Source organism: Colias eurytheme, chromosome 6 (assembly GCF_061535395.1).
Source record: "Colias eurytheme isolate Ceu_HAF_F1 chromosome 6, ilColEury1 Martin Lab GWU primary, whole genome shotgun sequence".
Taxonomy (NCBI): Eukaryota; Metazoa; Arthropoda; class Insecta; order Lepidoptera; family Pieridae; genus Colias; species Colias eurytheme.
The window spans coordinates 11,840,613-11,867,749 of NC_142985.1; the positions used below are offsets into that span (position 1 = coordinate 11,840,613).

A 27,137-nucleotide genomic window follows, 5' to 3' on the forward strand; every position below is an offset into this window, starting at 1 on the left:
TTCTGACATTCTCTATCTTTACTGTAAATGTTACAACTTACATTTACCTATAATAAGTTATTTGTAGGATAGGATAGGACAATACCTATATAATATAGATAAATAATACGGTTTGATATTATTTAATAGTTGTCCTAGCAGTTGCGAAATTAGTTTTTAATGATCGTCTAAAAACATTGTTAAATCGCAATGTTTCTATTGCGTGTAACGTTTGACAAATAGCATAAATAAATTGTTTTGTTAAACTTTACTAAACGTCTCCAAAATAGTTTCTACAAGGTTTCTACATAAACAATGTTTTAACAGCTAATACTTCTTTGTAGTTTATAAAATGCTTTAAATTCATGAAATAAAGTTATACTTTGTAAATAAGTAAAGTTTAAATCAGAATCTGCGGACTGGAAACGTGTTTTTCGGTGCAGTACCTAACGATGTTATTAACCAATCCAATCATACTCCTGAATTTCTATAATCTTTTTATTAATTAAAAATTAAACATCCATCAATTTTGTTTGTTACGATTTAACTCAAAAGCTACTATTATTTTTAAAATTATTTTACTATGAGAAATATCTGCTTTGCCGGGTAAAATAAGCTAAAGCTACCTATACCTATTTTGTGTTTTGCTCTCGGGTTAATCTGGAAAAACCCAATATGAGGTAATCATTTATACATTAACTAGCTTTCCGCCCGCGGCTTCGCCCGCGTTTTCAAAGAAAAACCCGTTCCCGTAGGATTTCCGGGATAAAACCTATCCTATGTCCTTTCTCGGGTATCAAAATATCTCTATACCAAATTTCATGCCAATTGGTTCAATAGTTAAGGCGTGATTGAGTAACAGACAGACAGACAGAGTTACTTTCGCATTTATAATATTAGTATGGATTATCTATGAGTTCTTACTATGGCACATCTATAGTTTATCATTAAGTCAATACCCGTCTTACCCCGGTTCACTGATGGTACCTCGCACCACCATCACAGGCGATAACTACCCAGCTTAATTGAACAACGAAATTGTTCTAACTTGCTAGATTGCCTAGGTAATTGCCTGATTAAAGGCCTTGGAAATCTAGAATACAATGTGCACTAAGAATAAACCACATAGGGGATCTTTTTGGTTTCACGCTAAAAAAATACTTGTCTGCAAAATAATTAATAGTTAACTGTTTCTATTATGTTTTGTTTTGTTTGATTTTAATTGTAATTGAATATTTTTCTTAAAATGTTCAGTTTTAAAAACCTTGAATAGGCAAAAGAATTTACTTTTAACGAAGGTTTAAGACGGATTGGGGCATACGGGCACTCCAAAATGATGACGTTTAGGTAGGCATATTTTGTACGAAAAACTCTAGTTTCAGCGATTCTCTTTTATTTATATTTGAGGTATATATCGTATTATCTATCTAACTCTCTGCATTTATTTCAGTACAAATAATTAATTATAAGTTCACAGGTGCCTAAACTAGGTAAACACTCGCACACAAATAGAAATTGTGTGTTATTTGTGTGTTATTTATTAGATAGATATCCACAGATAATGACAGACAAAAAACAAAAACAAATCAGCATGGCGGCCAGCGCTATCGCCCTCAAGGGAGTTCGCATGTTCCTCAAAGCTGGGCGCGCTGCAGTGGACCGGAGCGCGTCTCCAATAAAGAGGAAGACCAAACCAGTGATACCTGTGAACAAGATACCTAAAGCGAGCCTAGATATACTGTTGCGGACCACGAGATTTAATAGGTAAGATTCTACGTTACCCCCCCTTTTTTTGAACCGACGCACTAGACGCAAATTCTACAACAATGACCTTGTTGTAGAATTTGCGTCTATTAGGCATTGGTATTATTTTAAGCGTAGAAATATTACGGATACCTGGTTGCACTTGCATAGCCTGTCTAAATATGGTTGCAAAAGACACTATTACTTCTGTTAAGAAAAGTGAATTAAGTAGTGATTTAAAGTTTGACTGCAGTAAAGCTGTAATTCAGTCAATTTTAAACTAAGATTTTTGACTGTAGATTAAATGAGTTCCCGTTATAAGAAGACGAAATACCGAACCTGATTAAAAAATAACCTTATTTTAATTCTCTAGAAATAAACCTTCACATCCAGTACCAGCACAAAATAATATAACCATCCTTGTTCATAGTTTCCGCTATCCTATTTACCATATAAATCAGGTCAACTATTGTACCACTATATACGCACGACTAGGTACCAGATCGAAATTTCCTATCGTTATGAATGAACCAGCCTATTCGTAGATTTTCGTTCACTGTTAACCCCATAACAGTTGAATATAGACCCTCCTTAAGAGCGGACGTGTTTCTGTAATAATTTATAATACCTGTAATATAATGCCTCATCGTAAATTGAAAGAAAAAACTCTTGATATGTTGTTTCGAAGCACACATTTTAGCAAGTGAGTTATTTTATTGGAAAATAAAAAATATAGGTTTTGCGTCAATTTTGCGTAGACTTAGCGGCAACTTAAATTAAGTAGTTTCAATATGGCAGAAGATAAACTTAATTAAGTAAAGTTTATTTAGGATATTTTAAAATCTCCTATTGCACGCCTCATAAGCGAAGCGTTGAGGTGGGTACTATAACTGTCACTTCGCGCAAAACATCTGATTTTTCAAACTTAAAATGTCTTTATGTATCATACATTGCACTTGTAAGATAATACATACACACACATATTAAGAAAAAACACTATTTTTAACGTTCATGATATTTTTGATGTCATTTTTGTTATTTAAACTAGTTAAAAAACAGTTTAAAAAAGTTCTGTCTTGGACGTCCGTGTGTCTGTATGTGCGGATCCTTTTTCTTGTTAACACGATAGCGACCGAAATACTTTACTAATCGAGTCTTTTTTTTTTCTCTTACGCTTGAGTATGCTCAGGAATAGAACCCTTTCATTTTTCAGGGTCTGATTCGATGTGGTTTAATTGTTAATTGTTATTAAATAAACAAAAATAATAATTGATAAATATTTATTAAAAAAAAATTGAGGCGTGCACTTTTGGATTTTCCAAATTATTTTATTTTTATATCCTGACAAATTCCACATAGAATTGTTTAAAATAATACTTTTAATTAGTCGACTTATATTGGAATAATTTCTGATTTTTTTTTATTTTACCAGACATTCTTATTGATTTATAATAATAAATCTTTAATTCAATTGCGGTTTTATCCCTGAATCCTCCATAGATCAACGAGGTCTGTTTTAAGCAGGTATTACTGCTTTAATAGACTCGTGTCTCTTTTTAAGTATTTTGAATTTTCGAGTGTTACTAGATATTATAAAGTAAAGGTAAGATAAATAATTATGGGGACCAACACTCGAGGTTGCATGAACAAGAGACTTGTGAATGTCTCTGTACCTATCTACAACTGTTTTATTTTAATTAAATAAAGAGGACAGAAAGTAGAACAAGTTATTTCCATGTAGTCTAATATTTATTATAAACAATTAAAAATGTATAGAAATGAATTGGAAGCCCTCTTCACGATGTACCGCCGGTTGGTAACAGCTGCGCAGGCGGCAGCACCTCCGAGTATCATTGGTCAACCCGTCGCTAAGATTGATGTAAGTGATTTTATTAAACACTAGCTTTCCGCCCGCGGCTTCGCCCGCGTTTTCAAAGAAAAACCCGTTCCCGTAGGATTTCCGGGATAAAACCTATCCTATGTCCTTTCTCGGGTATAAAAATATCTCTATACCAAATTTCATGCAAATTGGTTCAGTAGTTAAGGCGTGATTGAGTAACAGACAGACAGACAGAGTTACTTTCGCATTACTTATAATATTAGTATGGATTTTTCTAACTATGAATAGGTTTCAGTGATTATTCAATTCAATAGAATTTAAAATGTTAATTTTGGTTATTATCATCAGTATCACTAATCAGTCTTTACAGAAAAGTTTCATACTACATACATATTAAGCATTCCTGAAAATTTTGATTTTTCGATCTATACAAAAATTACAATACAATTTTAGTTCAACTAGTTCAACTATCAAGGCCTTCACAAGTTTTATTTGCCATAACAAAAACCTTTATTAGCAATACAAAACGTCGTACATGTCATATTGTATCACGCGACTGGAATATATCGCCATCGGAACGTTATTTTGGTTATACTATATTCGTGACCAATTACCGGGAAATGGGACGCATTTCAGACCACAATGTTGGTAAATGTCACAGCGTATTGGTAGAAAACTGTGGTTATTATAGATAGGCTCTAGTTTTTAGTTTAGTGGTTGCTACTTCGAATGTTGATGCGTCTTTTTCAGGCAAAATTTCCCCCTCTATCATCGCGATAATAACTAGGTATTTCCCTCTCGAACATTAACTCTATCTTTAACTGAAATTAAGCATTATTTTCATAGAGCTTTTTAATTATTTTAGCTTAGTTTTGATTGTAATATTTTACAAATTCCATATTTTGTACATCACAGCCAAATTTTTTTCTTTTAACATATTATATTTTCTTTTATTATCCAACTTTACCTTAATTATTATTAATATAAAATAGGTGTTATATCCTCTTATTACACAGGAGTACCTATCTACTCGATAATTTTCAGGGCATCGACCAAAGCACGTTCCGAGACGTTATGCATAACACTTTTGATCTAGTCACAGAAGAAATAGTTCTAGATAGAATCTGGAGTTCCTGGGACCGTGGGGTGAACGGGGGCGAAGGGGCATTGAAGTTTGAAGCGTGGGCCAAGGGGCTAAGCGTGTTGTTACGAGGCAATACTGAGGAGAAGAAAGTCTATTGTTTTAACGTGTATGACTTGAACGCTGATGGTTATATCACTAGGGACGAGATGTTTGTACTTTTAAAGTAAGTGTTTGGTGAATTATTAATTAACACTTAGAGTTATGCTTGGATAAAATGTAGCCATTAAGAATCGAATGGGTTATTTTTAATAATATCAAGTCCAATTCAGGAAAATAAAGAAGGAGAGAAGGAAATCGTCGTTATGTTATAATATCTATTAATATGTGATTGACATTACTATGTGATGTGATTAAAATAAACGAAAACTACATGTAAAAGAATAACTTAATTCTTAAACAAGTAGCTAATACCAAATAATGTACAAAGCACGGTGGTAGCTGAATACAGTTTGTTTTCAAATAATAAACAAATTGTAAGTAGGTATGATGCGAAAAATCTCTAAGGAGACATGTACGCACGGCTATATTTTCGTAAAAGTGCAAGAGTAGGTACTGGTAATAACATCCATTCTGTTATTACCAGTACTATTTCAATTATTGGCACTTGCAGAAATTCATTATTGAAGCAACCAGGGGATGAAGATCCGGATGAAGGAGTAAGAGATTTAGTTGAGCTGGTTCTTCGTAAACTGGATATTGACAAAGATGGAAAAGTGTCTTTGGATGATTATAAGTAAGGTTTTCAACGTATTTTTTCATAAAAACGTGAATAAAATAATCTGTAGAGTTTACAAAAAGACTCTACATTGTAGAGAATATAGAGCGCATGCTGGCAAAAATGATTTAACTAAACCTTAGTTACTCCTAATCATCAATATATTATAGAGAAACACATAGAGAAACGAAAAAAAATATACCTACATAATGTAAATATGTTTAGGAATTAAAATAAATTGTTGATCTTCCTGTATCCTTTTGAATTTCTATTAAAATCAAACTTCAAAATATTGAGATCTAAAAAGTAATTTCTCTTAAATATACACGTTATTTTTTATAACAGTAGTAAACGCATAATACTATGAATAAAAATATAGCGAAGCAGGCTTTTTCTAGATATTATTTTTAAAATCTTATAATTTACAGGCAAGCAGTTCAACAGGAGCCATTACTTCTAGAAGCGTTTGGTCAGTGCGTCCCTTCGCGGCGACACACAGCTACATTTCTCAAAACTTTAAGCACTAAGCAATGAGATAATAACTTTAATAATAGTACTTAGTACTATTAGCATCTCTACTCATATTACTTTGGTGTTATTAAGCTGAAGAGTGTGCTTGTTTGTCTGAAAGCGCTAATCTCAGGACCTACGGTCCGATTTTAAAAATTATTTCACTGTCAAATAGTCAATTCATCGAGGACTAGTTATATCACAGTTCACACTAAGGGCTGATTTTTCATCGTTGGTTAAAACTTATTCATCGAATAACGTATTACCATTTCAAAAATGTATTCTAATCAATTCTAATTGTCCGTATTTGACAGTTTAGAGGTAACATTTTAAAATGTTCGTGTAATACTTTATTGGACGGATAAATTTTAACTAAGGATTGAAAAATCGGCCCTAAGACTATTATGAGCAATGTGGGTAAATTAGAGGTGTCACAGTTAGTATATTATATTAGCCGAGTGTATTTGTTAATTGTATCATTTGTATCAATAAGCATTACCTATATTTATTGTAAATTATATCAATAACAATAAGCATTACCAATGTAAATGCGTAGATAATTATAATTTAAGTGCAATGTTGAATAGCTCTAAGAAATGAAATGAAATAAAAACATTTGTTATAAAAACACATTTATTTGTACAAAACATATAACCTCTATCATACAATATCACAATAATTGACTTAAATTAAACCAAGTAACGACATAATATACCTACCCAAGAGCCTAAAGTAAAACTTAGAACAAAAGAAATTTTATTTCTATATTGATGTTCGTAATTGCTTTAACTGAATAAATCTTATTTTTTTTTGTTTAATGTAATGAAATTTTGTGAATTTTAACAAAACAGAGATTCAAATGGATACCAAAATTTCACGAAATGTTCCTATTTTTTATTGTATCTTTGGCTTTTATAGAAACAGGACTGTTAAGAAAAATAACGGGTACATAGTGGTTATCATTAAATTATTATTATCGATTATTTACTATAACACTTATTTCTTAGGAGCTATATAGGGCAAGGTGACTAATACATTCATAATATATATTTCTGATCTTCAAAAATTTACTGTGATTTGTCACATAATAAATAAATTTCTCAATATAGTTGCCCGATGTTTCATTTTAAATTGACGGTGCATTTACATCAAACGAGCGAATGCTCATTAGGGCAAATTATTTTAGCGTAAACAGACGTAGAGCATTCTTCGTTGTTCTTAGAGCGTTCGAAAAGATTCTATGCAATGTTCTAATACCGAATAACACAGAATACGTGTTTTCTTTTACTAGATCACGAAAGAATGCTCTTGCTAGAGCAACAGCATGTGGAGCTAGAGCTAGAGCTCTAGCTCCACATGCTGTGCTTTCCTTATTGTAATAACTTGTAAACCACATTTGAGCAAAATAATATATTTATTTATTTATTTAGCTCTATGATCGTTTGATATAAATGCACCGTTACACAAATTCTTAAAATTAGCACTTATATAATTACAACTTCTTCAAATTAATAATAATATAACTGGAATAAAAACATCTTTATAATACAGACTGTATCATTACGCATTACGAAAAAGGTGTAATATAAACATAGAGAGGACACCACAAACAAAATCTGTGCGACAAGCGCGGCGGCGCGGGGCGGCTAGTGAGTCATACACTTTATTTATTTATTTATTTAATCATTTATTGTACCACACCATTTAATATTACAATGTACAGTATAATATATAGGGTGTCTCACTATTGGTATACTAAGCGCGAAGGGACTTGTAGTATTGCATACCCTGATCACGTAAAAAATACTTAAACAACAAAATTACGTAAAAAAATGTTTGCTAAATTTTTACTGAAAATCCATGTTTTCTTCTCTAGCTTCGTGCAGCCGGCATATATCGCTTCTCTAATGTGAGCATTCTGTATATGAAAACAATCTTAAACGATAGCTCACGTGCTTGTGGTAAAGTTGGGCAAGTTGCTTGTTATGGGTGTACACATTGAGTTTTAAGAAATCATCTATTTGAAAAAAAAATGCGACTGGAATTTTATAAGTATTTTTTACGTACTCAGCGTATGCAAAACTATAACCTCCTTTGAGCTTAGTATACCAACAGTGGGACACCCTGTATTGTATATCTGTTTGGATGCGAAGTACAAAAGGTGACCTTATCGCTTAAAAGCGATTTCTTGTAGATATTCTGCCTCTTATTACTTATAAATTAAAACCAATCAATGTAACAAAAAAAATGGTTTGAGACGATTGACTCTAACTCGTGTTACAAATAAAGTAGTAGCGATGTCTTCTCTAGTACGTAGAACATAGTTACTCAATGAATATAAATAAACTTATCATCGTAATAATTGAAAAGAATTTAGCAAACTATGAACATAATATAGTGTAGAATCTGGTATAGCTTTAAAATATTAATAAATTACAATACACTTTTGCTATTAAAATTAATCGTGTGGGTCCACGCCAGTGTCCAAGAAATCGGTGCACACGCACGCAGCTTGGAATGGCAGGAGACGGTATACGAACTGAAAAAGAAAGTAAGTATATATTATAAAATTTTAGGTAAATTTATGAGAACACTTCTTCAGCAGTGAATAGGGTGGTGCGAAAACACTATTATCATTCACATTAAATATGTTTATCTATAGTGCCGTAGCAGGTATCTTGCTCGTAGCAGTGTTCTAAAGATCATTGTAAAAAGAGGGATGAAAAAATTCTATATTAAATGTGTTAAACGTTTTAAACATGTAATTCTATTGTGGTTATGTATAGGTATAGTATAGATATAATTTTTATATTAAATATGAGGGTTTGATCAAACTTGATCACGACTGTCAAAATAAAAAAAAACTCAAAACTTAAACATTAATGTATTCAATTAGACTTCTTCAAGAAGCACTTTTGAATCGTCATAACATATTTTTAAAATTATTTACCATCTTAATCATAACCAAATACCAATTCCCTTCAGATTACAAAAGCTATAAGCTCAAATTGACTTAGAACAGTAAAAATAAACAACCTTTAACTTGATTAGATTATTATTATTAGTTTGTATAGTCTTGCGTGCTAAAATAAATACTCCACACGTACCCGATTGACATAATGTAAGTCTTGAGGTATGGTCACTTCGTTGTATTCTCTCCTGACTGCGTTGAGGATGGTGTCAGCCGCGTCCCCCGGTTCCACCACCTTCATGAGGCTCTCGAAGCGGATCCGCGGCTTCTGGCAGAGACCCGTGTTCACGATGTACGGGAATACTGTGGTTAGTTTTATCTGAAAGGAAAAAAAGTTATCATATAACCTATATATTGTGTGTATGACGTATGTGTCCATAATAAATGTATTTTCTTTCATTCTAGCTGTGCAACGTGGAACACGCGGTGTGAACATGCGAACAAACCCGCGGGCAACAAATAAATGTTTCCTTTTAGAAAAATTTGCTATCTCTTGTATTTAAAGTACTTTCCCTCCAGGGCCTATAGAACATTTTCACACTGTGTACCTAGCTCATGTGTTATTCAGTTGTTACTGTAAAGGTTTATCATTTTTATTAAGTCATACGTTTCAACACAATTAATTTTGAAGTTTTTGCATAATGTGTTTGTTATTATAAATATCCCGCCTAGTTTTGTATTATTCATAAAAATGCTTCAGGAACATTAAATAATGATTTTTATAATACTCACTCCGCTAAGATCTCTCTTATCATCACGCAGTTCCACCGCCAAGGCATCCATGATTCCTTTAACAGCATACTTAGAGCCGCAGTACGGCACCAGATTCCTGATCCCTTGCAGTCCAGCCATTGACGACATGGAGACGATGTGCCCGTAGTTCCGCTGTATCATCGGGGGGAGGAAAGCTTGAATCATCTGGAATGATATTAATTATTATTTAGAAAATTTGTATTTAATAAGTATATATTTTTAAGACCGGCTACTCACGTACATGTAGAAGGGGCAATATTGGAATTGGACCTTTAATTGGCTCCTAAATTGTGATGTGTAAAGGCAAGCAGGGGAATTTTGGTTTCTCTGTCTACGGAATTTAGAGAGCAACTGAAATTGCTCCGACCGCCGACCAACCGACATACCAATATCGACCCTGCGGCTGCTACGTGAGTAGCCGGCATTAAGAAATAATCCGCTGAGAAATGTACGCCTATAAAACGTAACATACCTAAACGTTATAACTCAATAGTAACTCTGGCTTGTAAGGCAGGGTCCTGAGTCACTACCAACCAAGCCAACCGGTCAGTCAGATGCACCGTTATAATAAAAAAGCTTACCCAAATGTACGCGTTAACATTGAGATCGTTCATCAGCCGAATCTCCTTCTCCGTTTGGTCCAGGAGCGGCTTGCAGGGCATGATCCCCGCATTGTTCACGAGGATCGAAACATCTCCTACTTCCTTACTGACTTTCTCAGCTAATTGCATCACGGCTGATCGATTGGTTACGTCACACCTGAAAAAGGATTTGATAAATCAAGTTTTAACTTCAAAGATAATCGAAGAGATTTTTGTGTTGAAATTAGTATCACTTCAGTGTAACACAAAGTCGTTGTCGCTGTGTATCCGTCCATGTGTATGACCTACGAAACTGATCTTGATGATTTTTTTTGAATAGACAGTGCTTGAGAAAGGTATTTTGTTAAGTTTTCTACGAAGATGGTGAAGCATGCGCGTTTAAAAGCGAAAATATAAATTACAGTTTTTAATTGTCTGAAAAAAAAAATATCTTGAATTACTTTACTCTATACCGTAATCTATACTAATATTATAAAGAGGAAAGGTTTGTATGTATGTATGCATGGTTTTCACGCATAAACTACTGGACCGATTTTGATGAAATTTGGCATAGATAATCTTTAGACCCTGAGAAAGAACCTTTTATTGCGAAATATGTACCACGGGCGAAGTCGGGGCGGACCGCTAGTCATGAGATAAATTCTCATAGTAGGTACTTTGATTTCGAATTAACTATCGTATCGAAACAACGTTTGTTGTCATTATTAAATATTTTTAAAACCTGTTCTCTAACTCGTTTTGAGTTCTGTTAGAATCCTTGACTTAACGTAGAAGGTCTATAACATCGTGTTCGTTAGAATATATTTTATAATGTTTTACATAATATCTTAACTTACCTATATCATTTAACGATTGATCTATACTTAATATTATAAAGCTGAAGAGTTTGTTTGTTTGAACGCGCTAATCTCAGGAACTACAGGCCCGATTTGAAAAATTATTTCGGTGTTAGATAGCCCATTTATCGAGAAAGCTTATAAGCTACATATTATCATCACGCTAAGACCAACAAGATCGGAGCAATGCGGGTGAAACCGCGGGACACAGCTAGTAATTAATAAGAATATTATTGTTTATCATGTGAATATTTCTGAATGATTATGCTACTTTTAAGTCCATGAGAAATTCTGGCTACAAAATTATAATTGTAAATTTAAAAATATGTTTGTCGCAGTTGGCTGAACACGGGCGCAAATTATTTCAATTTTCAATGTTAATTGCGCTTGTCTGATAATAAAATACAAAATTGCCTTGTATTTTAAAATGCTGCCTATTTGTGTTTGCACCAAAGAGGAAATAATGTAAAATAATTTGGAAAATCCAAAAGTGCACGCCTCATAATTTTTTTTAATAAATATTTATTAATTATTATTTTTGTTTATTTAATAACATTTAAACCACATCGAATCAGACCCTGAAAAATGAAAGGGTTCTATTCCTGAGCATACTCAAGCGTAAGAGAAAAATAAAACCGGCCAAGTGCGAGTCGGGCTCGCGCACAAAGGGTTCCGTAGCAGCAAATATAATAAATTACAGTTAAATCAACCTATCTCAAAAACTATAAGAGATACTTTGATCAAACCAAAAATCGTTGAAAGAGTTAATTAGCATGCATCACCTCTATTTTTTTTAGAATTTTATACCCCGTAGTTATAAAAATAGAGGGGGGGGGACATACTTTTTACGACTTTGAGAGCTGATATCTCAAAAACCGTTCACTTTAAGAAAAATGTTTTTTAGAAAACTTTATATCATTTTAAAAGACCTTTCCATTGATACCCCACACGGGTATGTACATCGAAAAAAAAAATTTCATCCCTCAGTTACATGTATGGGGGGCCCCACCCCCAATTCTTTTTTTTACTATTTAGTGTCATATTTTTGTAGCGGTTCATACAACACATATTCCCATCAAATTTCATCACTGTAGTACTTATAGTTTCCGAGTAAATCGGCTGTGACAGACGGACAGACGGACAGACGGACAGACGGACATGACGAAACTATAAGGGTTCCGTTTTTGCCATTTTGGCTACGGAACCCTAAAAAAGACTCGATTAGTAAAGTATTTCGGTCGCTATCGTGTTAACAAGAAAAAGGATCCGCACATACAGACACACGGACGTCCAAGACAGAACTTTTTTAAACTGTTTTTTAACTAGTTTAAATAACAAAAATGACATCAAAAATATCATGAACGTTAAAAATAGTGTTTTTTCTTAATATGTGTGTGTATGTATTATCTTACAAGTGCAATGTATGATACATAAAGACATTTTAAGTTTGAAAAATCAGATGTTTTGCGCGAAGTGACAGTAGTACCCACCTCAACGCTTCGCTTATGAGGCGTGCAATAGATATACTTTTATGAACCACATTATATTATATGTATATTTTAATAAGTCGTATGGATAACAGCTAATGTAGGATTACTATTATTTGGTGCAGTATTTGCTCTTTTACTGGAGATAGATGCTAAAGCGGCAGAAAGAATTAGTACAGGTAATACCTATGTTAATATAGTATTATAATATCATCTAGGTATGTCTATGAGAGCCTATTACAGATGGAAGATGAAAATCCATGGAGGGTTGTCGCGTAAGAACCACAGGACAGTTCTTTGGCGTATCATGTAGTTAGATATAAGTAAAATTAAATTGTAATATTGACATGATTTTAAAAGAGCAACTATGGAGTTTCTTGTCGTTTCTTCTCCATAGATACTGCTTTCCGAATCGGTGGTAAATGTTAAAAATATGTAGTGACGATTCGGAAGTGCTTCTAAAAGAAGTCTGTAAGGTAATTGAGAATAAAGAAATTTTTGAGTTTGAGTTATGTCAAAAAAAACAAATTGTCACTTATACCAGTACCTACTACTTATAATATTGTAAACTTACTCATATCTATACGCGATGCCTTTCTCATGTTTGATCATGGATACTGTCTCTTCGTTGTTAGGCTGGTTGATGTCAACACAGACAACTTTGGCGCCAAGACGCGCGAAGCGAAGCGCCATCTCCCGGCCCATTCCATGGCCTGTGCCGGTTATCTGAAAATTAAAAAAAAAATATCTTTATTTATGCTCCATATAAATGCAAAAGTTTGTATGTTTGTTACTCCTTCACGCAAAAGTTGCTGAACCGATTTTCATGAAATTTATCACACACATAAAGTGTAACTTGGATTAACAATTATCCCGCGGGAATGGGAACCATGCGCTGTGCATGCGGGTTTTCCTTTGACTACGCGGCAGAGGCTGCGTTCTAAAAGCTAGTTTGTAATAATTTAAAGGAGCTTTTGTGTAGTAAGGATTAATGATTTATTAGTTTATTTTATTCTGTAAGTACATTCCTGAATATTCTCTAAGGATCTTCAGCAGTTTTTTGTCGTTTTAATTTCTTCGTAAAAAGTATTTTATAACTCTTTATCAGATTTAATTGAAGAAATATTTAGTTACTACTTTTGAAAGCGCTTTTTGTATTCATGTTTTATTAGACAAAATTAAGAAAACAATAGAAAATTCAAACAAAAACTTACAAGCACGATGTCTCCCTTCACAGACTTTGGTTCCTGAGGGATCACCGTTCTCACCATGGCTCTAATTATTTCATACACCACTTTGATGAAGGTCCAGAGGATCTCCAAGAAGAGGTTCAGGAACGTTTGAATATCCCTGTAATAAAAAAAATATATAAATAATAATATCGTAATAATTATTATATTCAACAGCTTCTTTTTAGACTCATAAGAGTTACGGCAAGAGATCTCTACATAGCGATAAGAAAGCCTTATTTTGTATGTTTTCCTCTTCCTATTATTTTATGTTCGTTCTGTATTTTTCTGCGTATGTAATAAAGTATTAAAAAGAATTATGTTTCATTGAGATATTTTTTCTCCTATCAGTATTCTATTGCAAAATAGATTTGAAAAAAATAACACATTTTCATTAAAATAGATGCCACAGAAATATTATGTCCATTGAAAAAGTGAATTAATAATCTCATCACCGAAACAGCCTTTATTATCCATATTCTATGATTTAAAACAATAATGTACTAATTAGGTACCTAGATCATACCTTTAACCTTCTTTAATTAATAAAAAATATGATCCTAAACAATTAACACACTACGGACAGATTACAATCATTATTTATTTTAACTGCCATTACCAAATACATGTGTAGGTATATTTTTTATTTGATTATAACAAGTTTGATACAACATTTTTAACATCACACACAAACGGAGCATATAGATATTAGATATTATTAAGAAACACACTGTCAGTTAACAAATATTATTCATCATAAAAAATATAATATTACCTAAATTTAACCATTTTTTAAAACCATTTTTATCTACAGTAAAACTCAATGATCCTATTAACTGTGAAACTGAATGAAGACTGATAAAAATAACTATTTCTTCTACACGTCAGATAATATATTTATAAATGTGGAGCAAGGTTAGATCTAGCCTAGAGATGTTATGCTGTAATATCAATTGTTTAAACTGCTTTGATTAAACTGTTATTCGCAGATTAACTCGTCTGCGAACTAGTAATACTTGTACATCAGCTTATACTGCGCAATTTTTTTCCATCAGCCGAGATTGTGCTTCCCTGTAAACAATAAAAATAACGCACGCAACGCACGCCGCATAAGGGAAAAATGTCGTCAATAATTTTTCAATAAAAATTATAATTCCGTCTGCCTAATTTTTTATTAAAAATTATAATTTCGCAACATGGGATAAGGAACTTCGTTCAAAAAATCATTCATCTATGACATTTATTATATAGTACCTAATTTGGCTTATGAAAACATGAGTTTAATCTACAATTAAATTTAAGATTAACCTTAAACTGCAGTGGGAATAAATTATGGAAATGTTGCCCTGTTTCCTGAATTCCTAAAACAGGTGGATCATCCTTTAATTTTATCTTGAACTGAATTCATTGACTCTAAATATAAGATGTTAAAATAAGTTAAATTAAAATACAATTAAAAACAGTTGTTATCTTTGACATATTTCTATTACTCAGCTAACTGTGATTTTTTTTTCTATCAGAGCGGTAGAGTTCTAACTATTCTACTAACTATACTAATATAGACACAAGTGGTAGAGTAGAGTGACTAGCACCGTGGCAGTATGACAGTTACTCTACTAAAACTGGTAGAGTACTGAGAAATGGTAGAGTATGATAGTTAACTCTACCGTTTACTCTACCCGTGTACAGCAGCCATTACACATAATTGTTTTGATTGCATTATAATGAGATATATTATTTTTTACCATAACGATAGTTTAACAGTTTATAGTTTAACGGTATGGTTAAAACTTGTTAAAGTCTAGTGGAATCCAGTAGGTATGTAAATGACAGGAAAATAGCTATATAAGTCGTTTGACACTATTATTATTTGACACTAGTTTTTGACCTCGACTTGCCTTGACTCTATGGTAGTAAAGTTGTTAAGAAATTAATAATTATCATTAAGAAGTAAACGTTTTTAGCATAAGAAGTCCTTAGTTCATCTAGATTTTGGAACAATGTTAAAAAAAAGAATTGGACATATTAACCTTTTTTATTTTTCAATAGATTTATCATTTTATTCATTATATTATTTAAAAATTACCGGTAAGGATTATTAAAAAATCCATACTTAATAATATAAATGCGAAAGTAACTCTGTCTGTCTGTCTGTTACTCAATCACGCCTAAACTGCTGAACCAATTTTCATGAAATTTGGTATGGAGATATTTTGATACCCGAGAAAGGACATAGGCTACTTTTTATCCCGGGAAAATAACGCAATCCCGGAAATCCCACGGGAACGGGAACTATGCGGGTTTTTCTTTGACTGCGCGGGCGAAGCCACGGGCGGAAACCTAGTAAATATATATTTTTACACATTAAATATTTAACTATAATAAACATAGATATATTTGTAGATAGTTGATCTTCAGTTTTTTTTCCTAAATCCTCCAGTTCTAGTTTATGATTTTAAAGGTCTTATAAAAATGCACGATATTAAAAAAAATCTGAAGATTATTCTTATAATAGTGATTATAAATAATCTAATTAGTGCATATTATTATCATATTTATCAACCGAGAATAATCACAAGATAACATAATTTAATATTATGTAAATTTTAAATGTTCATGTAGAAAAGATTAAACAATTTTAAATAATTGTATTAGGTACGTAACTTTTTGGTAATATTACTATGTATAACAATAACCCGTGTTTCAATATAAGATTATTTATATAAAAATTCTAATATCTTCTATTATTATAAAAACAATACATATTTTATAGGTACATGCAAAACCGTAAAATATTAGTATAAATATAATATACTATATTTTACTTGGTTTAACGTTCGTTCGTTTTATCAGATTGTATTATATCTTCGATTAATTTTCACAGTCTTGAAAAGCAGAAAAACATGTCTAAAAAACAATTGCCTAAAGCAAACTATCATAAAATTTCATATACGTGTAGTATAATGCAAGTTTTAATAATTTTTGAGAAACTAAATATACAGTAAAATCAATCGCCTTGTCCTTGCCGAATCTCTAGGAAATATAACACTGGCCTTAGTTGTCCTACAAAGATAGTGCCGACCTTAACCTATGATATCTTGTTTAGTAACCGGTAAAATTATTATTTATTATGTTTTGAATATTATTTCTGATATTCAATATGGTATGATTTACTTGACAGCGTTTATATACGTTGTGTTTTATGACGTTAATAATATTTTAGACGCGTTCATAATATTTTACTATAGGATTTTAATTTAGAAACAACAAAAAATGTGTATTAAGTAAAAAATAAAAACAGTTTGAATGTTCTATGTAGAGGTATACAAACTTTAAGTACTTAAATCGCAAGCTCCCAAGTAATCTATAGGTACCTAATAACCTAGCTGAAGAGTTTGTTTGTTTGTTTGAACGCGCTAATCTCAGGAACTACTAGTCCGATTTGAAAAATGATTTCGGTGTTAGATAGCCCATTTATCAAGGAAGGCTATATAGGCTATATCACAGAATAATAACTACTAGCAATCTATATTATATCCGCGGAGCACAACTAGTTAAATAATAAAATAAGTTTAAGAGTTTTTACTCAAATCTTATATATAAAATTCTCGTGTCACAATGTTAGTCTGCATACTCCTCCGAAACGGGTGGACCGATTCTCATGAAATTTTCTGTGCATATCGGGTAAGTCTGAGAATCGGCCAACATCTATTTTTCATATGTACCACGGGCGAAGCCGGGGCGGACCGCTAGTATACCTATATATTTACAATAAGACCAGAAATTCACAAGTCGTATTGCATTTTTTCTTTACTACTGTTCTGTGCATTTTTTGTGTTTTATTATAGAGCTGGCAGATTATGTTATGGATTACTATTTTATGATACAGGTAATATATTATTCATCATCGAGCTAGATTGCTGTCAGAGGTCACTGACAATATTATCACATATGATGGTGTTTCTATAGTTATTGTCTCCTATTACATACTTATAATATCATATAATTTACATAGAACATAGTTATAATTGAGCACAGATTGATGCGGATTGAGTTTATTTTCCATGGTTTTTTCAGAAAAACGTTTCGATTTGTTTGCAAATTGAAGAATTTATTTTCTGTAGGTACCTTACTATATTTTGACAGTCTTTGTTATGGTTATGGCAATCGCGAAAGCATTTACAGAAAAATTGAGTTGGTTGCAATCATTTTAATTTTTTTTATGAGATTACTGCGCACTTCCCTTATTATTTTATGTGATATTGTAAAATTTTATAGTCTGATGATACTTACTAAAGACATAGTATATTATTATTATTAGTCTGTGCTAAAGATTAGATTTTATAAAATAATATTTTTTGCACCATATCAAAAAACATCAAAGACAATTTAATAAGTAAGTAGTTACTTAACAAAAAGCTGTAATATTTTTACTTGTAGAAAGCAGAAAGGATACTATTATATTAATAACTAGCTGTGCCCCCCGGGTCAACCCGCATTGCTCCGCTTTTATTGGTATTAGCCAGACAGCCTTCCTCGATAAATGGACTATCTAACAGTGAAATAATTTTTCAAATGGGTGCCGTGGTTCCTGAGATTAGCGCGTCCAAACAAACCAACATAGCCAGAGTTCAGCTTTATAAGGTTAGTATGAATTTATAAACTAATAATTTAATCCAATTATATAACATAATATATATATAATTATATATATTATAACTAGATTTCCGCCCGCGGCTTCGCCCGCATTTTCAAAGGAAAACCCGCATAGTTCCCGTTCCCGTGGGATTTCCGGGATAAAACCTATCCTATGTGTTAATCCAAGTTACCCTCTATATGTGTGCTAAATTTCATTGTAATCGGTTCAGTAGTTTTTACGTGAAAGAGTAACAAACATCCATACATCCATACATCTATACATCCACACATCCACACATCCATACAAACTTTCGCCTTTATAATAGTATTAAGATTAAGATTAAGATTAAGATATTATGTAATATTATGTATCAATGTTGGCAATTGTTAACCGGTTCTCTATCTTATTTGAATATGTAATTAGTTAATGTTTTGTTTACGTTTAGATAATTTGTAAATAGAGTTTAAATTAATTCAGTATAATCTATGAATAATAATTTTACAAGTACATTTTTTTACACTCTTATCTTATAAATTTATAAAGAACTAGCATTCCGCCCGCGACTTCGCCCGCGTTTTCAAAGAAAAACCCGTTCCCGTAGGATTTCCGGGATAAAACCTATCCTATGTCCTTTCTCGGATATCAAAATATATCTATACCAAATTTCATGCAAATTGGTTCAGTAGTTCAGGCGTGATTGAGTAACAGACACACAGACAGAGTTACTTTCGCATTTATAATATTAGTATGGATAGAAAAATTCGATCACGAGGCGGGACTCGAACCCGCATCCTTTCGCGCCATTCCGGGGCGGATGCCTGACCAATTCAGCCACTCGTGACCCGCCAGAGCAATTTATATTCTATTCTTTCAGTTTTATGTGTCTAAGGGACACTCTTATTTTATGATGCTTGTATGTAACCATCTCCTTTGGAAACGATAGTGACCCATTTTAAACGGAGAGTTTTAATTCAATCTTTGTACACTTATCGAGAATCGGTTTCAATACAATAATTTCATGAGTTTAAGCTTATTTAAAAAAATAATTTGGAAAATCCAAAAGTGCACGCCTCATAATTTTTTTTTAATAAATATTTATTAATTATTATTTTTGTTTATTTAATAACAATTAAACCACATCGAATCAGACCCTGAAAAATGAAAGGGTTCTATTCCTGAGCATACTCAAGCGTAAGAGAAAAAAAAGACTCGATTAGTAAAGTATTTCGGTCGCTATCGTGTTAACAAGAAAAAGGATCCGCACATACAGACACACGGACGTCCAAGACAGAACTTTTTTAAACTGTTTTTTAACTAGTTTAAATAACAAAAATGACATCAAAAATATCATGAACGTTAAAAATAGTGTTTTTTCTTAATATGTGTGTGTATGTATTATCTTACAAGTGCAATGTATGATACATAAAGACATTTTAAGTTTGAAAAATCAGATGTTTTGCGCGAAGTGACAGTAGTACCCACCTCAACGCTTCGCTTATGAGGCGTGCAATATATTACATACTAGCGACCCGCCCCGGCTTCGCACGGCTGCGATGCTGATACTAAATACACTACAGAAAAATTGTGAACGTTGTATATAAAAACATAGCGGCCCGCTCCGGCTTCGCACGGGTATAAAATACATAGCCGAGCGGCCGGCCGGTACCGCCGCAAACGCTACGTCCCGCAATTTTTAAATCTGTAATATCTTCGAAAATATTCACTTAAATCATACGATGTAAAGGGCCATATAGATGTATATTAAATGAACAATGTATACAAGGTATTTAATTGGTTAAGGATTAATGCTGTATTGGTTAAAATCGCATCGAAAATTAGCCATTGTTTGTCGTAAAAATTAAATGACAAAAAAAAGTTATTGTGGGTTATCCATAAGAGATAGACATATACCATCGCGGACTTTTCTGTAGACCTTTTCAATGTGTATAATACTTAGTACATTATTTTGATAAAACTCGTAGGGTTCAGCCTGCGTTTGCAATGTAAGCGGAAAAAATGTAATTTTTTACGACAACACATTACAAACCTCAAAAATAACAGTACTTCTCCACTATTTAATGGATGTTATTATACATATAAACCTTCCTCTTGAATCACTCTATCTATCAAAAAAAACCGAATCAAAATCCGTTGCGTAGTTTCAAAGATTTAAGCGTACAAAGGGACATAGGGACATAGGGACAGGGAAAGCGACTTTGTTTTATACTATGTAGTGATTTAGTTGTTTCACTTAGCCGTGCATCGTGTAAGGTCATAATGTAAAACAAAAATACAGAAACCAGTGTTGCAAACGTAAAATATATTTATGTGGGAAGTACATATTTTAATTACTTTCAAATTCAAATTTTGTACACAGAATTCTCATTACATTGGTATAACTACATAATTTTTTATGTGTGAGAAATGAGGATATAATATTTTGTAGTTTAGTAATTTGAAAATGCAGCCAATCGTTAAAACTATGATGAACCGTTTATTTTGTTAATGTAAAACGATGACGTGAAATAATAAATCTACTATATAAATCTACTAAATAATAGTTCTACACAATATTATAAATCTGAAGAGTTTGTTTGTTTGTTTGAACGCGCTAATCTCAGGAACTACTGGTCCGATTTGAAAAATTCTTTCGGTGTTACATAACCTATTTATCGGGGAAGGCTATTATAGGCTATATATCATTATGCTAAGACCAACAGGAGCGGAGCAACGCGGGTCAAATCGCGAAGCGCAGCTAGTATCTACAAAAGAGACTAGAGATAAACTACGATAACATGGCGCTCCCCTCCAAAATTCAAAACGTTTGAAAGTATTTGTGAAAGTATTTACAATGCACCACCAAGATTCACAACGCATGTGTGCGTAATGAGACGGCCGCCAAACAAAAACAAATCCACGGATTTGTTGCTCGACTAGTCACGCTCTAATCGCTCATTATTATTAGTAATGGCGCTGCACTGACGTATTCTATGAAAACGACACGTGCGTTGTCTTGGGCGCTCGGCAACTTATGATTAGTTGACCAACAAATCTGGACGTAAAGTACTAAAGACGAATACGTACAACTACATACAAACTCCTTCGTAAGGATGTCACTACACACATTGAAACAGTAATTTGGAGGGGCGCGCCATGTTATCGTAGTTTATCTCTACCGTAGTATGTTGGCCTAAAAATATCTACGTACGAAATAAATATCGATTTACTTTTTGCCCTTTAAAATAATAAATGCGTACACAATGTCTATATTTGAAAAAAGTTCATTAATATTCTAGTAAATTAATATTTTTTGTCTCCAAGTATGACTTTTGAAGCGTCATTTATTTATTTCTCTAAGACTACACGTGTATTTTTTTTACAACTTATTTCAACAAAAAATAAAGACATAAACTGGATTTTGATAAACGACATTCCTGTCGTGTTTTTATTATGCTTTATTATATTATTATTATTATATAGTATATCTAAGTATGCTTAATATAACTAAAGTCAATTTGTGAAAAAAAATATAATTATGACCTTACACGATGCACGGCTAAGTGAAATAACTAATTGATATATTTAAAAATAAGTATATATTATATTTTATAATAATAAAATAATACTCATGAAATAATTGTATTGAAACCGATTCTAAATAAGTGTACAAAGATTGAATTAAATTTGTCCGATTTAAATGTGCCACTATCGAGTCCAAAGGAGATCGTTACATACAAGCATCATAAAATAAGAGTGTCCCTGACACATAAAACTGAAAGAATAGAATATTAGATTGCTCTGGCGGGTCACGAGTGGCTGAATTGGTCAGGCATCCGCCCCGGAATGGCGCGAAAGGATGCGGGTTCGAGTCCCGCCTCGTGATTGAATTTTTCTATTCTTTATACCTTCGTTCAACTATGTTTTTTTTTATATTTCAAATTTTACTGAAGTTGGTGCTGCATTTTAGCCGAGAATTTTTACAGACAAATACATGTTCGCATTTGAAATAGGTTAATTTAGAAAAATTCGTTTACCTATACTTGTCTGTCTGTCAAGACCCTTATTCTCAGGAACGTGTGAGATAGCAAGCTGAAATTTATATTGAACTAGCTGCGCTCCGCGGTATCTCCCGCGTGGCTCCGTTTTTTGTTGGTCTTATCGTGATGATATATTATAGCCTATAGCCTTCCTCGATTAATGGGCAATCCAACACCGAAAGAATTTTTCAAATCGGACCAGTAATTCTTGAGATTAGTGCGTTCAAATAAACAAACTCTTCAGCTTTATAATATCAGTATAGATAATATACTCAAGCCCCTCGAAGTTGTGAAAAAATCAGGATTTCAAATTACAAATTTCGACATTCGCAAGGGAATCAAACCAACAGGGTCCTTTCCGTGAACAAAGAATCTTGAAATTTGGTACAGCAAAAGGAAAAATTGTGAAAAGTTACAACATATGAAAACAGGTTTCTACGGAACCCTCGGTGGACGACCTGCTCGCACTTGGCCGGTTTTATTTAATAATCCACAACTTAAAAATAAATGTTGTCCAAGAAGACGACCTTCAAAATCTTACCTCAGTAATTATTCATAATTTAAATTATTAAACTTGTTAATAACTTTAATCTATTGAGAAAATCAATAAAATAATGCATTTTTAGTGAATGTTCGTTTTTTGCAAATGACGTTCCTGAAAATTTGCATAACTTCGATCGGCAAATTCATATTAAACCATAATAATTCCAGGGCTGGTTATTACGATCATAATATGAATTGACCAGTCAGTTTAATTCCCGGCGGAATCTGCCTGGAAAAAGAGGTCATAATGATGTTGCTTTTAGACGCGGAATAGAGTAAAACCCAGCTTTTGTACTGTTTTCTGGGGCTATTTCCTTCTTATCCAAAAGATATATGAATTAAATAAAAAATACATTAAATTTCGAAATATTCTTGGCTCAAAAATAGTAAAAGTATTTAAGTAGTTATTTTATTGACTTGAAGTATAATTAATCTCCTTCCAAAGGAATCCCAGAAATGAGAAATAAATAAAAATAGTTAAAAAAAACTAAAAAACACGCTTTTAATAGAAAACCGAACTAAAAAATAGAAAATTTTATCAAATTAGTGTATTGTCATCGGTCCTCAATAAATCTACAAAGTTTGAACGAAATCTAGCCGTTTAAAGTGGGTCAAAATCGCGCCCAAAGAAGTCGGTTACAAACATACAGGTGAAGCTAATATAAAGCGTGTAAAAAAGACGGTTTGCACTCCGGGAGTGCCGGCAGAAGTGAAAACTTGATTATTAACGTTCAGCATGTTTGATATTTTGGAATGGTATCCGTCTTACGCATGGAATATAAGGGCTGAAAAAAAAAACATCCGTCTTACGCTTTTTCGATCAGGCCACGTGTCCTGACGCGAGTTTAAGATTTTATACCCAACGCCGCTAAAGAAGTTTTCACTTCAAAAAGACGTGTGGCACTCGGGGACTGCCGCGGTAAAGTATTGCATGCTATGCCTTCAAGCCACACCTCGGCGCCCGTCGGAGTGGGGAGCGTGAGGATTTTCGTTACTAAATTTCTGGAATCGGTCCCCGCGCTCAAGGCCCGCGATAGAAGTTATGCAATAGCTTAATAATTATGTACCTATACCCGGTATACGGTATATACGGTATAGTATACCGTGCGTCTCCTCTTAAACTAATGATTCTTTTGATTTGGTATTTACACTATTGGATAGGCAATACAGTTGTCAAAATATGCATCGAAGCAAAGAAATACTCTATGTATGTACAGACTAAACAAGTGAATATTATGTATTTAATTCAAGTCAAATCATGTTTTTCTGTAATAATCAGTTGGTGTTCGCCATTATCTAGATTTCGCCAAGGTCAAATATATTCCTTGGTTAATAACAGATAAGATACATGTGTATTAAATTTAACGAATCGTATATCCTATTAAAGTATCGAAAAAATCGAACCAATTTTTATCCACTAATTAATTTTGTTTAGATCAGTGTTATCCAGTCCAAAATAATTATTACTTTTTATATTATAATTTCACTGATAGATTTAACCCAATAATAATAAAAAAAGTGTGAAGTCCTGTGTCCCCAAGTGGGGTAAGGCCTAAGGGGCAGATGCATTATGCACACATCTGTTTCACTGATCGATTTTCTTTAGGGACAAAGTAAGTGATCAGCTTTCTGTGTCCTGCCAGACCGAGACATTTTTTTTCCCCAATAATAATACGACATCTTTAAATATGAATAATAGACTTCAAATTACGGATGAATAGTTGAAGCCCGCGACGCGACGTGACACGCATTTGTATTAGACTAGCGGTCCGCCCCGGCTTCGCCCGTGGTACATATTATTTCGCAATAAAAGGTATTTCTATGCCTATGTTCTTTCTCAGGGTCTAAAGATTGTCTGTGCCAAATTTCATCAAAATCGGTAGAGAGGTTTAAGCGGGAAAGCGTAACAGACAGACAGACAGAGTTACTTTCGCATTTATAATATTAGTAGGGATAATATACTGCTTCTATATAAATTTTCACACTTAAAACGTTATCAAAATATAAATAATAAAGGAACACTTCTCATCGATCTCATTATTAGTTGTATTTGATAAAATAAATGAATAAATAATAAAATATTAAAACTTTTACATCCGAAGTAAAACGATGAAAATATAAAAAAAAAAACAAAACACCACACTTGTGTTATTTTATAAACCACTAAAAATAGTAAACAATTAACACATTAGTTATTAAATATGTACATCAATTTAAATTGATAGTTTGCCATCAACACTAAAAAAAACTAATATCCACTTGATTTAAATTATTGAATTTAAATAAAAAATAAACACGTTAAAAAATAAATAAAAATAAAAACTTACATAACGTCGTTCTCCAAGGCGATACTATAAGACACTAAATGTTATTTTAAATGATAAGTGATAACTTGCCTTGGCCGGATCGTATTGAACAATGTCTTAATAAAAATACTCATATTGATATATTTTTTTCCGTAATTATTATTATAATTGCAAAATTATAATGTTTATCTGTATTAAGTAATTGTGTGTGTAACATGACTATGTTGTCACCTTTGTCACTCGATAAAAAAATTGTGGAACAATTTTAAATTATACATACACTTTCCTACTTTCTTCTAATTGATAATTAGATATGCATTTGCATTTTCTATATTTTTGTAAGCAACATTTTCTATACATAACTAATTCTATTATACTAGCTTTCCGCCCATGATTGCATGCATTCTATTGCTATACATATATGCTTTTAAACCATTTTAGGGCGATGCGGAATAATGGATTAAAAGCAGTATAGAAATAATTTGGAAAATCCAAAAGTGCACGCCTCATAATTTTTTTTAATAAATATTTATTAATTATTATTTTTGTTTATTTAATAACAATTAAACCACATCGAATCAGACCCTGAAAAATGAAAGGGTTCTATTCCTGAGCATACTCAAGCGTAAGAGAAAAAAAAAGACTCGATTAGTAAAGTATTTCGGTCGCTATCGTGTTAACAAGAAAAAGGATCCGCACATACAGACACACGGACGTCCAAGACAGAACTTTTTTAAACTGTTTTTTAACTAGTTTAAATAACAAAAATGACATCAAAAATATCATGAATGTTAAAAATAGTGTTTTTTCTTAATATGTGTGTGTATGTATTATCTTACAAGTGCAATGTATGATACATAAAGACATTTTAAGTTTGAAAAATCAGATGTTTTGCGCGAAGCGACAGTAGTACCCACCTCAACGCTTCGCTTATGAGGCGTGCAATAGTATGACACAGATGCCGTACAAAATCAAATGACCAAATTTACCCCGGCAATGGTCGGAAAATAAAAATAAATTCCGACTTTATGGACCACCATTTTTGGATTAAAAATCCATTATTCCACTACGCCGTACAAAAATCATGGAGACAAGGGGAAAAAATCTCTACCTGTACTTTCGAATTCTCATCTGCACTCAGGTGGACAGCTTACAAGTGACGGCATAGTGCTGAATCTTATTAAATTTTATGCTCTTATATCGTTCTAGATAGGTCACCTGGTGGTTCAAATGACCCATATTTTTTTCAACCTGGGCCTGTAGTCTATAATTACGGCTGTAAGTACGATTCTTATCAATACTTTCATTCCTTAAGGTTATCAGTCGGAATAATATAAGTTGTCAAGAAAATACTTTTGGTAATAAAGAAAAAAACACACAAGTTAATTATTTTTAACAAATATATTTATTAAAATGTGTTATTTTGATCGTTCTCCGAACTCACGTTGATTCATAGTACATTTCCTTCGAAGTGTGTGGTAAAATTAATGTTTCTTTTAAATTATTTTCGTGAATAAATAATTAGGAAGATGATAGTCTTTTACCGATTTTAATACAACGTACCAACGACCCAATTCCCTCACTGGGGTAACCTATAATTTTAATTTAGAACTACAATTAAACATAGTACTGGTATTTAGAAGTGCACAATGCACATTTAATCATTTAATCATAATATTTTAATAATAGATGAATCACAAGATAGTAGTTATCATAATTATAAGGAATTTTGATTACTGTGTTATAATAATTTTTCTGCCTCTTCATTCTATCTATTTTTAGATTTACAATAATTATTCGTTT

The 27,137-nt window shown here is 32.5% G+C and overlaps 2 protein-coding genes across 4 annotated transcripts; one reads left to right on the forward strand and one right to left on the reverse strand.

Moving 5' to 3' along the window:
* The first annotated feature begins 1,540 nt into the window (after window positions 1–1,540).
* LOC149908062 (calaxin-like) lies at window positions 1,541–6,634 on the forward strand. 2 transcript variants are annotated; one of them, XM_090103189.1, is made up of 5 exons: window positions 1,541–1,743; window positions 3,499–3,601; window positions 4,607–4,869; window positions 5,317–5,439; window positions 5,850–6,634. In XM_090103189.1, the coding sequence occupies exons 1-5, from the start codon at window positions 1,541–1,543 to the stop codon at window positions 5,953–5,955; spliced, it is 798 nt and encodes a 265-aa protein (XP_089959315.1). In that variant the 3' UTR covers window positions 5,956–6,634. The 2 variants fall into 2 exon arrangements, with proteins under 2 accessions (XP_089959315.1, XP_089959316.1); XM_090103190.1 differs by lacking the exon at window positions 1,541–1,743 and adding an exon at window positions 2,314–2,425.
* Window positions 6,635–8,284: 1,650 nt separating this feature from the next.
* On the reverse strand, window positions 8,285–25,435 carry LOC149908063 (epidermal retinol dehydrogenase 2-like). Of its 2 annotated transcripts, none has more exons than XM_090103192.1 (7): window positions 25,356–25,435; window positions 13,795–13,930; window positions 13,155–13,306; window positions 10,237–10,414; window positions 9,635–9,820; window positions 9,039–9,221; window positions 8,285–8,470 (listed from the first exon to the last, which is right to left on the reverse strand). In XM_090103192.1, coding segments are annotated over exons 1-7 (918 nt in total). In that variant the 5' UTR covers window positions 25,358–25,435; the 3' UTR covers window positions 8,285–8,389. The 2 variants fall into 2 exon arrangements, with proteins under 2 accessions (XP_089959318.1, XP_089959317.1); XM_090103191.1 differs by lacking the exon at window positions 25,356–25,435 and adding an exon at window positions 14,585–14,658.
* Between the last annotated feature and the right edge of the window lie 1,702 nt (window positions 25,436–27,137).